The sequence below is a fragment of the Hyaena hyaena genome, unplaced genomic scaffold, assembly GCF_003009895.1.
Source record: "Hyaena hyaena isolate Hyena2069 unplaced genomic scaffold, ASM300989v1 scaffold_300, whole genome shotgun sequence".
NCBI classification, from domain to species: Eukaryota; Metazoa; Chordata; class Mammalia; order Carnivora; family Hyaenidae; genus Hyaena; species Hyaena hyaena.
Genome location: NW_024080933.1, coordinates 1,190,856 through 1,207,236, shown reverse-complemented (window position 1 = coordinate 1,207,236; position 16,381 = coordinate 1,190,856). Strand labels below are relative to the sequence as shown.

The 16,381-nt window shown below is 48.1% G+C and overlaps 1 protein-coding gene across 2 annotated transcripts in view; it reads right to left on the bottom strand.

Annotated features, from left to right (window-relative positions):
- The window catches only part of WWC1 (WW and C2 domain containing 1), a 154,956-nt gene extending 139,789 nt beyond the window's left edge, over positions 1–15,167 (bottom strand). For both annotated transcript variants that reach the window (XM_039247661.1, XM_039247662.1), the window contains exon 1: positions 14,981–15,167. In XM_039247661.1, coding sequence (XP_039103592.1) covers positions 14,981–15,099 — 119 coding nt within the window. In that variant the 5' untranslated portion in view covers positions 15,100–15,167. The remainder of the gene's footprint in view (positions 1–14,980) is intronic.
- Positions 15,168–16,381: the final 1,214 nt, after the last annotated feature.

Genomic DNA, 16,381 nt, shown 5'->3' with positions numbered 1-16,381 from the left:
TCTTGGTGGATGATTCTTTTTATGTGCTGCTGGATTCGATTTGCAAGGATCTTGTTGAGGATTTTTGCATCCGTATTCATCAAGGATATTGGCCTGTAGTTCTCTTTTTTTGCTGGATCTCTGTCTGGCTTGGGAATCAGAGTGATGCTGGCTTCATAAAATGAGTCCGGGAGTTTTCCTTCAATTTCTGTTTTTTGGAATAGTTTGAGAAGAATTGGGATTAATTCTGTTTTAAATATCTGGCAGAATTCCCCAAGGAAGCCATCAGGTCCAGGGCTCTTATTTGTTGGGCATAACCCACAGATTCTGATTATGTTGACTGTGGCTGGGCCTGGAAATCTGCATCTGAGCCACTCTTAGGAGGCCCAGATGTATGCATTCAATAGATGATGCTGCCTCAGGGGAAACTTAGCTCCTTGGCCAAAGTTAAGAAGAAACTGTTTGTTGTTTCCATTACAGTTAGTGCCATAATCTACTGACTGGAAATAAGAAAACCTGGTTGAAGAGGGAGACAGACGATCATTACAGATGTACCTTATTTAAAGGTAAAAGCAAATTTAGTGTTTCTAATTAGTTTCTAATTACAGAACTTTACAACTTTATGGCTTGAACTCTGATGTCCTTCACAAGGTCTGTTATTTTCTTTAAAAATTTTTTTAAGTTTATTTATTTATTTTGAGAGAGAGAATGCATGCAGGCATGAGAGAGAGCATGGGTGGGGGAGAGGGAGGGAGGGAGGGAGGGAGGGAGGGAGGGAGAGAGAGAGAGAGAGAGAGAGACCGACCCAAGCAGACTCCATGCTATCAGAGCAGAGCTTGATGCCAGCTTGAACTCAGGAATCATGAGATTAAGACCTGAGCTGAAATCAAGAGGTGGACACTTAATCAACTGAGCCACTAAGGTGCCCCAGAACTGTTATCTTCTAACACAGCAGCCTCTTCATTTTCCTAATATGTAATTACATTATGTTTTTATTATTTCTCTATAAGTTCCATGAAGGGCAAGGTCTGCCTTTGTTCACTGCTGTACCCCTTTCCTAGCCTAGCTCCCGGCAGAAGCCAAATACATGAAGGTAATGGTATTCTTTTATTTCAATTCCACCCAATGTGCCACAGGAGTGGAAGGTAACTCATGCCCAGCTAGAGCCATTTTGGGCCTGAGATGACCCAAATGACTTCTAGAGAACCCAAAACACGCATCCCACAGCATGTTCCGCTGGGCCAGCAAGAATGTTGCAGACCAAGCCCGTATGCTGTGCAGACACCAAGTTCCAAGAGGAGCTTGATTCTTGCTAAGTCTTTTGTGCCAAAGTAATAAGAGATGGAGCTCTATTAAACACAGTCAGTAAGGAAGGTGAAGAAAAGATGCTGATCACCACCATGGACCAAAGAATTTGGTCAAGGGCATTGAACCCCCTGGGGATTTTGTAAAACCTACTGTACTCCAAAAAACAGCTCACTCACCCTGATTATTGAAGGAGGACATCTGCTAAAACAGGAGTAGAGCAAACACAAAAGTCTGGCTCTCCAAACAGACCCTGAGCGACTGAAAGAAGTCGCCACTGTAGGGATTACCGTAGTGAAAGGGCTCTACTCTGAATTACCAGGATTAAATCCATGCTGCTCTCCCTGACAGCTCTGCCTGACCTACAGGATGCTGAAGAATGTGCATTTGGCGTCAGGCAGACTAATTTTGAATCCCAATTCTGCCACTTAGTAGTTTATAATCCTGGGCCAAATTTTCAACTCTCTAAGCCTCAGTTTCCCCATTAGCAGAATGGAGACGGTATCTGTACTCACCTCATTGGGCTGCTATGAGAATTAAATTGGAAAATGCATTCAGAGCCCACAGCCCAGACCTTGGCATAATCTAAAGTCTTAATAAATGTTAGCTATTATTAGTTCTTACCCATAGGCTATGATCTATATGGTGACAACGTCTGCACTCCCCACTCTCTTGGAGTCTCAAGGACGCAGATGTGTGCATGAAATCCATACTGGGTTCTGCTGAGGTCAGACAGAAGATGCACTGGAGGCCCAGCCCCCAGGCTTACAGCTCCACAGTAGCTTAGACCAATTTATTCGGAAGCATTACTGCTGCAATGGGAATTTAAAGATTTTCATATTAAGGTAAAGATGAACCTAAATCTCTCTGATCCTTAACATGCCAGGAAAGAAATCACAAGACAGGTACAGAAGAGGGGAAACTGCTCAACAGCAAGGTGATTGACATCCCCCACAGACCTACTTCCTTCCTTCCACAACTATTTTTTTTTAAATATTTCCTAAGTCATCTCAATTTTTCTAGGTAGAACTGTATAAATCTTTAGCTTTAAAGCCTTTTAGAGGGTACTTTCAAGTAATCTCACTGACACTCTACAAATGCTTATGAGGAAAGACAACATTTACCTACAGTCATGGTTCTCCAATCTGGCTCTACCCTAGAAATCCTACATTCAGGGCTGTACCCTAGTCCAATTAAACCAGAATGTCTGGGAGTGGGCCAGATGTGGGTATTTTTTTAGGTTTATTTATTTATTTTGAGTGTGTGGAGGGGCAGAGAGAGAATCCCAAGCAGGCTCTGCACTGTCAGCACAGAGACCGATACAGGTTTCAAACTTATGAACCTGTGACATCATGACCTGAGCAAATCTCTAAAGTTGGATGCTTAATCGACTCAGCCCCTCTGGTATCTCAGACATGGGCATTTTTAGCACACCCCTCTTGTGAGTCCAATCAAACTTGAGAATCCTATTCTCTGTTGTGGAAAGGGAGATCAAGGATTATTACTCCCCGTGGTAGAGCAATGGAGACTAGGGCTCAGGGAATGCAAGTGACTTTTTGCTCTGAAGAAGGGCCAGAAACAGAATCTAAAACTCCCCACTGAGGAGCATTCATTTCCTGGCTCAGTGCACTCCTATAGCATGCCAGCCACTGGGCTACCTAATAACCACGGGTGGAGAACATGCACGTAGTCAGGCTATTCTACTACAGTGTAAGGTGCCATGGGGCCCAGGCAAAGGCACATGGGGAAGGCCTTTCTAAACTGAACCTTGAAGTAAAGCTGTTGAGCAATGGTGGGGCCTGCTGGAAGAAGTGTGAAGGTCCAGCTTGGACAAATATGAGATTTGGGATGATACTAAAATGTTCATAAGGCAATGAAGATCATTTCAATTGGTTGCACCTACCTGTGCTCAGAAGGTTCTTCAAATCTAGTCAATTTTTGCCTGTGACCTCTAGCATTCTTAGGTCATTCTGCCTGCAAACATTCAGCCAGTGGTTCCCAAATTTGAAGGGGCGGCAGAGTTACCTAGAAGGCCCTTAAAAGACAGGTCACAAGGCTCCAGTCCCAGAGCTTTTGATTCAGTAGGGCAAAGGTGTATATGAGAATCTGTGTTTCTAACAAGTTCCTAGGAGAAGCTGGTATGCTTGCTGGTCTGGGACCACATTTTGATAACTTGTCTGGCTGATCAGTAAGGAGGAAAATAAAATACCCAGGTCTCCACTGAAGGCTGTCAAATGTTTTATGTCAGCAATGGAAATAAAGCACTCAGACTGGTTTTGAAACTCCCTCAGCTGTTAAGATACCTTTCTTTTTTTATTATTAAAAAATGTTTTTTAATGTTTTATTTATTTCTGAGAGAGAGACAGAGACAGCATGAGCAGGGGAGGGTCAGAGAGAGAGGGAGATACAGAATCTGAAACAGGCTCCAGGCTCTGAGCTAGCTGCCAGCAAAGAGCCCAATGCGGGGCTCAAACCCACGAGCCGTGAGATCATGACCTGAGCCGAAGTCAGATGCCCAACCAACTTAGCCATCCAGGTGCCCCTAAGATACCTTTCAATTGTCCCATCTAGCAAAAGTCATTGCTTATTGGGAAGACGTTTATCTCTTAAATAAGATCAGTTTTTCCAGAGAAACAAAAAGAAAATGGTTTATGTCCAAAATGCCTGGTATTCTAAATATATGAATTGAGCAGTAACTATATAATGATCAATAAAGCTATAAAATGTACTGAGGAGGCCTTAATTGCTACATTTAGAACTATCCAGAGAGTGGAACTTGAATATAATAAGACACCTTTAATTTGGTTTTGGTCAACCCTATGAAGTATGTTCTAACTTATTCTCATTCTGCCAGTGAAGAAATTGAGGCTCAGTAGGGTTTACATAACTTAACCAAGGTCACAGAACTTGTGACAAGATGACAGGGATGAGATGTAAAATACAAATTGTGGTCAAGGGGACCAACCAGGGACAATGCCTTCCTAGAGGGTTTGTGAGGATTCAATGAGAAGAGGGACTTGCCTCTTCCACACACCTCCCCTACACTCCCTAGAGGTGCAGGACGGAGCAGATGGCATAAAAGTTCCCAAGGCTGAAGAAGCCCAGTGACTCTCTCTCCACAGAGCAGCTCAACGTGGATGTCTTCTGATTCTCTCTGATTTATGTATGGATACATAAATGCTATACAATCTCATGTGAAGAGAAGTCCTTCTGGCTTCTGGAATCCCCTTAAACTTCCTGCTTCCCTGGGCTTTATTTCACAATGGAGGAGAAAACCCTTCCAGATTTTGCCACCACTGGGCTTCATTCAGGTTAGCAAAAGACCTAGAACAATGGTGTGCTCCGAGCGATCATAGCAATGCAGGTGAACAGTGCTTGCTTCTGAAACCACTTCCGTTAGCTCTCTTAGCATAAGAAGGAGGGCCAGGTTACTTCACCAGTGTTCTTCAGCTTCCCTGTCTATAAAACAGAAATAATATGGTACTGTCTCCCAGATTGCTGTGAGGATTCAATTAACCAAGTGCCAGTGGTTCTGCAAAGGACAGACCCACAGAATCACCTGGGTACCTGTTGGAAATGCAAATTTCCAGGCCCCACAGCAGCCCCATTGACTCAAATTGGGGGTGGAGATGGGACTTGGGGAGTGGGGTTTAATAAGCCCTCCAGGGCACCCTCCTACACTGTTGGTGGGAATGTAAACTGGTACAGCCCCTCTGGAAAACAGTGTGGAGGTTCCTCAGGAAACTAACAATAGAACTCCCCTATGACCCAGCAATAGCACTGCTAGGAATTTACCCAAGGGATACAGAAATGCTGAGGCATAGGAGCACATGTACCCCAATGTTCATAGCAGCACTCTCCACAATAGCTAAAACATGGAAAGAGCCTAAGTGTCCATCAACAGATGAATGGATCAAGAAGATGTGGTTTATCTATACCATGGAATACTACATGGCAATGAGAAACAATGAAATCTGGCCATGTGTAGCAACGTGGATGGACCTTGAGGGTGTTATGCTGAGCGAAATAAGTCAGGCAGAGAAGGACAAATATCATATGTTTGCACGTATAGGAGGATTAGGAGGAACTTGACGGAGGAACAAGGGGGAGAAGAAGGGCGGAAATGGTGGGGGAAAGGGAGAGAGGCAAACCATGAGAGACTCTTGAATGCTGACAAAAACTGAGGACTGATGGATGTGGGGGGGAGGGGGGGTGGGCATGGAGGAGGGCACTTTGGGGATGAGCACTGAGTGTTATGTGGAAACTAATTTGACAATAAAATATTTGTAAAAAAAATAAAAAAAAAATAAAGATAATTTTAAGTAGTGAAAAAAAAAAATAATAAGCCCTCCAGGGTGTTCTGAGTCTTCCCCAAGTTGACAACCTCTGCTCTAAAATGTAAGCTCCATGAGGACAGGACTTCTGTTGGTCCAATTGCTGCTGAGTTTCCAGTGCTGGAACAATGCTTGACATGTTACAGACACCCTACCCATTTACAGGCCCTCAATAAATATTTTTGAATGATTAAAGGAGTCCAGATGAAACAGGGGAGAAAGGAAACCAAGGTTCAGAGAGCCTGACGTTTTCAACTACATTTGCCCAGCTTGATGACTCTCTCGTTAAAAATTAGTAGTAAATATTATGAGCTGGAGACTGACTGTTGTGTCTCGCCCTTGCATGCCCAGCTCTTAGCGCAGTGCCCAGCTCATCGTAACAGGCTCTTGGCAACACCCTGCTGAAGGCATAAATGTCTCCCAGTTCCAGATCTAAATTCACAGCACAACTGTCAACAGATGCAGCAGACAGGTCTGTCCCTCCATCTTCCTAAGATAGGGAAAAGAATTCTAGAGAACACCAAGCCCCCTGTTATAATGCAACTTATCTGTTCAACTATTTGCCCTTCTCCCTCGCCCAAGGGTACACCCTGCTGCAGCGGGGACTTTGCTCTGATTCTCAGCACTGGCAACCAAGCCTGAAGCCTAGTAGGCACTCAATAAATACCTGCTGAATGAATGGCCAACCCCTGGCTGGGTGGGACGAGATAAATACCAATGCCCTTCTGCACCACCATGCTAAAATCAGCAGGTTCTCAAACAGTCCGGGGGGTGGAGGGGAGAGGGGAGGGGACTTCTCAAGCAAAGAGACATGGTATCAAGCAGTTACAAATGAATTCCAGATAGCTCCAGTTTGTGCATCAGCCTTTTTAGTTCTGCCATGACAACTGCAATTCATTACCCCTGCTTCACACACAGCCCAAGTGCCAGCTCACTGGCAAGAGTCACTTCACTCGAGAAATTCCAAAGAAGGGCTTGTCTCCGATAAGACCAGGGGAAAAGAATTTATTGACTTATTTATACAATGAGGGCTGCCAAGGTGGTTTGCAAGCTCTGATGTCAATGTGGCTCAGATGAGCCCTGGCTTACCAGGAAGACACCTGAGGTGGCAAGGAAGGAACAATGGTTCCTATTCCTCTACCAATGCACAGAGGGCAAATGAGCCTACCTCGTAACAGCTCCCATTAGAAGCCTCATGTGCACTTAGCACTGGGCTAAGACTTGACCTGTTTGGTGTTATTTCATCCTCCGGAAGATACATAAGTCCTACTCTGAGAAGAAACTTGTTCAAGGGCACTTATTATGTGTGATGACGGGGCCAGAACTTGATTTGGTGCCCTGTGAAAATCTTTATGAAGACCTCATCTACTTGCTGGGAATAGCGTGGAACATCAGACCAACATTGGACTGGAAGCATACATTTTCCTCCACAGTGAACAGGACATTGATAGGTGTGTTTCTGTGGACTTCTCTGTAGTTAGAAAGGTCCTTTTTCCCTCTGTTCCCCCCCCTTCAAATTTATTGATTGTGCAGTGGTGCAAAGAGTAAGGCTTTGAAATCAGATGGACCTAGATTCAGATTCTAACTCTGCCTCTTTCTACCTGTGTGACCTTGAGCTTAACTCTTGACTATTCTTAGCCTCAGTTTCCCCATTTGCAAAATGCCAGAAATATACAATGAGCACCAGTGGTAGGCACATGACAGCTACTAGGTAAAGATGATTAAATATTACTATTACTATCCTCGTTATCACCAATGTTAATGCCAGCTATTGTTCTCATTAGTAATACAAAGACAAACCATGCACTTGGAAGAAATTCCTGGAATACAAAGTGAAATGCTCCGAGTTCTAACTACCTAAGAAAAGCCACAACAGATGCACGATCAGAAAGCTGTCCCAAGGTCACCTCATCCTAGCAGCCACTTGATGCCTGTATCTTGATATTTTATCCTTTCAAGTCAGGTACCAGTCAGTGGATCCTAAGGGCTGCCCCAGTGACCAATCAAACAAGTAACGGCTGCTGGGTGGGGAGGAAGACATCATGGGGACAGCTGGGCTGCCACGGAACCAGGCCCAGCAACAGCAGGCAGCCGGCTGGGGAAAGTCAGCAGCTGCCACTGGCCTGGTGTCCTGGCTGCCAGAGAGTGATGAATGGAGCAGGGGAAGAAGAAAGGCAACAAAGGTGTCCCTAATCTTGATGCAGCTTCACTTTTATTCTGGCTGACCATTGAATGAGAACTTAAGCCTTGGTCCTTTTTCTTTGGCAGACATTTGAAACTGAAAGATCCCATTTCTTCCAACGGTGAGATGTCATGGGTAGAAGCACTGAGGAGGCGAGTGGGGCTGGGGGAGTGGGGTGGGAGGTGTAGGGGGAGGGGAAGATGATACCCACGGCACTTGTCCATTTTTCCCTTTCTCCCCACTCTCTTTTCTCCATCTCCCACCCTATCCAGCATCTTTATAGAATGTTCTATGTTCTCCCGACACAGTAAATGTAAGCGCCTGTCCCCGCCTCAATCTCCCCCCATTATTTTGGCAAGAGGTTTGCTGCTCAGGAGCTGGAGGCTTAATGGCCTGCCAGTGAAGGTTAAATAACAAAACACCACTGTATTCAGTTTCTGAGTTTTCTCTTCTTTTATCTCACTCTGAAACAGGGATTCAAGGCAGCCAAGAAGCCCGTCAGCAGCAAGCTGAGCCTCTCGCTGTTCGCCTAAGGGTCTGTGGCCGGCTAGCCCCCTCCATGCTGGGAGATGCAGGGCTTGTGAATTTTTCACACACACTCAGCCCAGATCCAGCCATCTGCCCTTGTCCAAGTGGAAGCACTAGGAGATGTCGCCCAAGCCATTTCTCCAAGGGAAGTAAATGTCTCTTATCCAGGGCCCCTGGCTGAGCTGGGGGCTGCAGATCCTCACTGCTTGGAGGCAGCCGTGGCTAGAGAGAGCTCCTGACAGTCAGCAGGGACTGCCAACCACACCTGAGTTGGCAACCCCTGCAAATGCCACCAAAACCTGACCAAGAATTCTTCCATCCAGGGAGCTCTGCGGCAACATTCCGGCCACCTTCCAACTCCCACTTCTTTGAGCTTTGTCTCTCCTTATGTGCACCTGAGCTTGGTGTTCCTACCCTAGCAGTAACTAAGGCAACCTGATTCTCTTCTCTTCAAAAGAGCAGTGTTTCATAGCTACCTGGGGTCCCGGGGGATTGGAGAATCAGGTCAGTTCGGCTAGGCAAAAAGCTGGAGAGGTGGTGACAGAGAGCAGGTGCCTTGGCTACTAATTCCCTGGCCATTAGGAACATTTACCCAAGCGACTTGGAAACGACTTTGAGCTCTCAACACACACCGTATCCTTTAGAGTTTCTCTGCCTCCATCTCTGCTCTTTCTCTCCCATAGCTCCGGTTAGCTGGCTGGCTGCTCCCAGAAGGCAAGGGTTTTTGCCCCAATGGTCTCCTAATCCCCCCTGAGGACTGGGCTTCTCTGATCAAGCCTCCTCTGCAACACAGCTCCCTGAGATTCCCAGCAGGTTTGCCTCAGCTCAGGAATAAATGGCAACTCTCAAGCCCACCTTATTGACAGGGGACTCTGGAACAGCTACAGCGAACATGAGTGTGGATTTAAGAGTCCCACTACCGATCTGGGTTGCATCACCTCCTGGTGACCTTGACCAAGTTAATCCTTCTAAGTCTCAGTTTCCTCATCTGAAAATGAAAATAATAACAGTCCTTACCTCACAAGGTTGGCCAAAGGATGACGTGTGATCATAATAGAAAAGGCTCAGCCCAGTGTGTGACATAAATTCAGTATCCTAGGACATAACTCACCAACGGTCGTGACAGTATGAAAGAAACCTGCTGGTCTACACTGTCAGAAGGGATTATGGAAAATAACTCAGCCATAAGCATAAAATTCCCAAATTATTATGTGGGTAAGGAGAAACTGGATCTGGTTTTTGGGAGAAAGTTTACATAAGAGAAAGAGGGAATAAGACCTTTCCTAGAGATTCAAGGTGTGACCTTGGACAAGTCACTTGTCTCTGGGTCTTAGTTTCATCAGTGAAATGAGAGGGCTGGGTTACAAGAGCAGAAAGGTCTTTCCCAGCTGAAAGCTGCTATAGAGCCAGGCAGAGAGTCTCCATTTGACTTAAGTGTTCCATAGGCACCTTCTAATAAAGCTAAAAGAATTAGCATTCCCAAGTACCTCTGGGTATCAGGCTCAGTGCTAACTGCCCTCTCTGATTTAGCTTATTTAATGTCCATAACTGCCCTTGACAACTATAGGTATGTCACTATCATAGGAAAGACAAAAACAAGACTAAGAGGAAATATGCAACTTGCCAAGGTCACTCAGGTAGCAAGTAGCAGATCCAAGATGCCAGGATTCTTTTTTTTTTTTTAATGTTTATTTATTTTTGAGAGAGAGAGAGCTCCTGTGATCAGAGGAGGGGCAGAGAGAGAGAGAGAGAGAGAGAGAAATCTAAGTGGGTTCCCTGCTGTCAGTGCAGAGCTTGACCCGGGGCTCAAACTCAAGAACCACAAGATCACAATGTGAAACTAACCGTTGGATGGTTAACCAACTGAGCTACCCAGGCACCCCAAAATGCCAGGAGGCTCAGCCTCCTTCCATTGTCCATACTTGCTCTCTGGTTAACTGTGGCCTGGCCACACGAGAATGGTACAGGTATGTGAAATCATGCCTGTCCCAGCTCTGTTCCCCAAGTCCAAATTCCTTAGGCAATGGAGCACAGGCCTTTCTTCAGCCACTAAATTCAGTAGGCAGCTGACTAGTGCAGCAGTTAAAAATGTGGCTCCTGATATCAATGTACTTAGCCTTGGCATTGGCATCACAGCTTCATCAAACTCAGCCCCCCCGAACCTCAGTTTCCCCATAGATAATTGTACCTATTCCCAGGCTGTTAGAGGGATTAAATGAAATCACTCATACAAAGCACTCAGCAGACTGCCTAAATATAATAAATGCTCAGTTGTTATTTCCTACCCAGCTAAACAGGAGGGAGCATGGGCAGTGATGAGCAGTTTCTAAACTAATCTATGCAGGAGCATGAACCTGGGGTCCAAGAACCCCCTGAAATTATGTGCCAAAAACTGTATTTGCACTTTTCTTTAGGAACCATCTTTTTTAAAAAATTCACATATAAGTTAGCTAGCCTATAGCAGGATAATGATTTCAAGAGTAGAATTGTGATTCATCCCCTACATATACCACCCATTGCTCACCCCAAGTGTCCTCCTTAATGCCCCTTGCCCATTTAGCCATCACCCAACCCCTCCAGCGCCCTCAGCTTGTTTTCTATATTTAAAAGTCTCTTATGTCTTGCCCCCTCCCTGTTTTTATATTATTTTTGCTTCCCTTCCCTTCTGTTCATCTGTTTTGTATCTTAAATGTTCAGGAAGCATCTTTAACCTTCGTCAGATTCTCATAAGGTCTGCAGCCAGAAGATGGTTAAGAGCTTTAGACTGTAGACCCAACTCCCTACAATACAAATTATTTCTGAAATAACAAGGTTACTAGCAAAAGTTCCTTGCATCACGAGAGAACTTGCTGGGTCCTCTCGACCTGGCCTCTTAGCCATGTGGGCCTCCAGTACTTATCACATAGCTCCAGAAATCGTGCCTACAGAGTTCCCAGGTAGTTCCTGGAAGAAGGTCTGAACACACACCACAGAATGAGCAGGACTTAGGCTTCAGGAACCTTCTCTGGCAGGACCAGTTCAAACAGTCCATTCTTCCTCAGAGAACAATCAGCATATTTGTTTTTGCATACCACTAAGTTAAATACACAAGGAATGCTGGCCCTTTGCTGGGAGCTCCCAGAAGCACCCAGAGCTAGTCTGCTGAAAAGAACACTGCTCTGAGGGGCTGCAGAGGCCTGAGCCACAGCACCTGATGCCCCCCAGGCCCAGCACCTTCTCAGGCCAGCCTGTGGGCAAGCTGGAGCCTTTGGCCCAGTAGGCAGGGCTCAAGCTGCCCACTGGACCCTCTCCGGTTGTTGGGACAACCGTCCTCAGGAATTTCGGCCTCCCAGTCTTGCCCTGGGTGAGAAGGGAAGAGAGTTGGCAAGGCTGCTGCCTGGCTGCTCTTCCGACCCGCTGGTGAAAGGGGAAGCTGAAAACTGGATTCCCTACCCCCAGCAGCCTCCATGCGGACAGCAAGGAAACAGCTCAGCCCCAGAGGGAGGAATGTGCCAAGACATTCTTCAGGGTTGGTAACCCGAGACGCTATTTTGTGCTATTTTGTTCTTCGTGGCTAAGAAATCACTTTTCTGACTGAAGGACCATTTGACTTACTTCTTTTAAATTCAGGGGAATGGGTGGGCATCTCCCTGAGTCAGATAAGGAAAAAGCCAAGACAAATGCACACACACACACACACACACACACACACACACACATTTTAGGAGCAAACTTCTTTTTATGTGATCTTTTATTTCACAGCATTAATCAGTTGCAGAGATGTAACTACCTTGGCAGAATTGATCTCCCCGATCCCACCACCCCAAAGAAGTCTGGCTTGTTTATGCTTTAATTTTTTTCCTCTTTCTCACTATGGTCCCCTCCCCCTATTCTGTCACCGCATCAAGAAGGGTAAGGCGAGGCCAAGGAGTCTGAAAGAAAATTTGAGACCTGGCAGGGTCCTGCAGCCATCTAATCAACTGTCTTCTCTCACCAGCAGAGCACTTGTACCTCAGAGAGGTCAAGTGATTTACCTGAGGCCACAGAGGCACGACTTCAAGATAAATTCCCTAATGCCGTGTACAGGAAATTCCAGAGAGCCACTAGTGGATGCCCTCTGCTCAGCTCTTTGTCAAAATTTCCAGTTCCCAACAGTGACCTTGGGATTGCACTAGGAACACCTCAGCACCCCAAACTCAGCCCCCACCTCACCAGCCCAGAATGGGTGGGATGACCAGAAGGTATGAAGATGCGTTAAAACCAATGACTTGCAATGTGAAGTGAGCAGCTCAGTTAAATGCTAGTATGTTTTTAATTCTTCTCCACTGCTTGCCAATCTGCCTAAAAACCAAGCCTGGGCACACCTGTTGCTTGGGTATAGAAAGGCTACAATAGTGAGCTAAAATACAATGGCACTGGATTGGTTTTTTCCCCTTCCACTGTACTTTTCAGGATCCCTTCCATTTATGACAATAGATGTTACCAGTTTCCCATTTGTGAAAGTAGTTCAAAAATTTTCAAATTCAGCTGATTTAACGTCAAATATTAAGTAAGTAACAGTATGGGTCAATATAGCTTAAAATCATGATGGTGGTTCACATGATACTAAAATCTGAAAAACAATGCTGTGAGTTTTCCACTTGCCCTCTTCCAAGGGTGAAAAACTGAGAACTTCCTCTAGCTGTATTATCCTCGCAGAGCCCCGGGGAAAGTCCCTAATTCATGACTTAGGGTGAGGGAGCATTGTGGGGTTCAGGGCTGTCTTAGTCTTCCAATATCCCACTGCTGACAGCACACTGGCCTCAGGAAGCTTCAGGAACCAAAACTGGGGAGGAAACAGAAGGCTGAACCTGTGCCTGTTCTAGAAGAGAACAAGGGGCTGCCCGGTTCACCAACACTGTAACAGCGTCCCTGGGGATAGATGACCCTGAGCGGGAAGGAAAGTGAGTCAGAACAAACGTGGAGGTTAGAACTTCAGAGCTGGTAAGGAAAATGGTGTATGGCAAGTGGTGGAAAGGTCAACATATTCAAGCAAATCACATCTCCGGGCCTCAAATTTTCTCTTACCTTTGAAAATAAGAGCTGGGCTATGATCATCTATGTTCCTTTCAATTTTTAGAGTTTGACTATTCCCTTCCAAGCAAACCATTAATCTTACAAACTGGAAACCTGAGGCTCAGAGTTAAAGCAGCTTGCCCAAGGGATGCTTTCTCTAGCATTAAAAATTTTTTTCAAGGGTACCTGGCTGGTCCAGTAGGTAGGGCATAATAAGACTCTTGATCTTGAGGTCATGAGTTCAAGCCTCACATTGGGCATAGGACTTATTTAAAAAAAAAAAAAGAAAAAGAATTCTCTTCCAGATTACATTAATGAAACATCCCACATGGTACTGAGAATAGAGTAAGCACCCAGTAAGTGTTAAATGAATGAACCTAACATGCTCACAGAATCTACTGGGAATCTCTGCTCTAAATTTCTTTCTGCTTCTTTTTTTTTTTAAACCCTTGCTACACACTCCATCTTGGACTTCTGGGACCTCCTTCCCAACCCTACAAGATGAAGGGTCCAAAAAATTCACCTCTGTTGCTTTGCAGGCATCTGACACCCAAGGTCGCACTGACCAGGTGAAAATTCCACATTCCTAAGACACTAAGACCACAGACCACGACAGCAAAGGACAACAAAGCAGTCTCAGAGGGTGGGCCTCTCCTCCTCCCAGGGCATACACGGGGAGTCTGTGTGTGAGTGTGGAAAGAAATGCCAAGCAATTAAAACCGGGTGAAAGTCTGGAGGCTAAGAGCCATACCAGTCATCTCAGACTCCACCTGCCTCAGCAAAAAAAGAAAAAGAAAAAGAAAAAAAAAAAATCCTGTCCTACAGCCACCTTAGTGCCCACCAAGGTCAGGACGCGCTGGTGCAGAGCTGAGGAACTCCGGACCCCGGAGGAAGAAACGGAGAACGGGGCGATGGGCAGGGCTTTGCGGGAGGCCTCTCACCTCCATCTACATCCTAACAGCTTCCAAGTCGCTGTGAGATTCCTGGAGAACCAGTCTCCCCGATCAACCCTCCCCCGCTCCTTCCTCTGCTTCCCACTCCCGGCCTCCGGGCCCCCTGGCTGCTCCCATGCTCTTCTCAAGAGCCTCCCAGGCACCTGTCAAAAACCGCACTCCAGGCTGCCTTCCCCTCCGCGTAGAGTCCTTCCTCCAGCACTTTCCCACTGATTCCTGGGTCCCTACCACCCCCACCGCACCAGATGCTTCCCCGTCGCCCCCCTCAAGCTCGGGAAAGCCCTCTCGGGAAGCCCCAGAAGCACAGCGCCAAGTTGCCCGCCCCCGCCCGACCTCTTCCTAAAAGGGGCGGGGGGCGGGGCTAGAGCTTAAGGTCAAAACTCTGGGCAGGTGCCGGCTGGGGCCTAGATCCTCCCTCCGGGAGTCGGCTGGGGCTGTGGTCCGCACACTGGCCATCCCCTCCTCCCAGCAGCCCACCCGGGCAGGAGCGGCGCTCTAGACGGCGGGGGGTGGGGGTGGGGATGGGGACCGCAAACTGAAGAAAGCGCAAGAGGCTCTCAGAGTTCCCTTGCACCCCCTGCCCGGCCCAGGCTGGTGGCCCCCGGGGCAGGAGGGGGCCCAGGCCAGAACCGGAGGAGTGGGGGGGGGGCTGCCCGGGGTCCTACCTGTCTCGCGGGTCGATCCAGCTGGTGGTGCGGCTCGTGTGGTCTATGTAGTAGACCTTGCCGTCGAAGTCGCGCGCCTCCTCCCAGCCCTCCGGCAGGGGCAGCTCCGGCCGGGGCATCTTCCCGAGCGCGGCCCGCGCTCCCCCATGCAGCTCCCGGCCGCCGCGGGGGCCCCCGGCTCAGCGACTCCGGCCCGCCGTACCCGGCCGGGGCGGCCGCCGAGGCACCATGATGGGGGAGGGGGAGGTGGCGCCCGTGGACTGGGGGCCCTAGTGGGGGCCGGCCGGGGTGGCGCCGCGGTCCATGCGGCCCTGCGGCTCCCGCCCGGCGCCGCCCGCTGCTCCCGCCGCCGGCCTCTCACGCTGCCATGTGCGCCCGCAGCGGCGCGGTGCGGGCCCGGGGACGCGCTCGGCCGGCGGGGCTGGGCGAGCCGAGCGCAGCTGCCGCCTGCTCTCCTCCGCCGAGCGGCGCGCGGCGCCCTCCACGCCGCCGCCTCTTCCTCTCCCTGGCCGGGCGCAGGCTTCCCTTCCACTGAGCCGTTCTGAGCTCGCTCGCTTTGCGACTTCTGCCTCCGCCAGGTGCGGCTCGGGCGGTGCAGGTAACCGCGCTGCCCCGGAAACGGGAGGCGGGGCGCTGGGCGCCTGGGTTCCCGGGTCCCCTCCCCGCGCCCAGCGCTGTGAGGGCGGGTCCTAGGGCCCGAGACGCGCCCCCTCGTGGGACTGTCCGAACCGGTGGCAGCCCCTGCAAGGGGAAAGGGAAACAGCCCCTTACCTGGGTCCGGGGACCCGGACTGGAGCCCCAGGTGGTGGACCAAGACCCGCTACGCTTCTGCTTTACAAGGCGCCTGTCTCACTCCACCCCATGTCCGGACTCTGGGTACACATGGCGCTAAATCTTACATCTCCCCCCTTCTCTGTTATGTAGCGTCAGGAGTCAGGAAAGAAGTGGTTAAAATGGAAACATTCTTGCGAATCAGGGAACATAAGTTTTCCAGGATCTCTGAACCCTTCCCCCAACACACTGCACCATCTGTCTCCCTCTCATTCCATTCTTCTCCCCGTGTAGTTTCACCATCCCCCTACCTCTGTATTTGCTAACGTAGCTAGCTCTCCTCAGTGTCCCGAAGATTAGGAGTACATACTATGAATCCCCTCCCCTGGGAGGACCTCCGAAGAGTGACAGGGTAAGCATCTTGTAAGGTAATAGTAATGATAGTGTTGTTAACTAAATTGAGTACTTAGTGGGCTAAGTACTCAAACTGTGGGCTAGCAGCTTCAAGCGCGGATCCGTCCTGTGATCCTTGGAGGTACGTATGTTATGGATTTGGGGAAAGAAAGAGGAAAGCAAAACAAAATTTCATTTTGAAAAAAAAAATTAGAAGAAATTTAAAAATCAGATAAT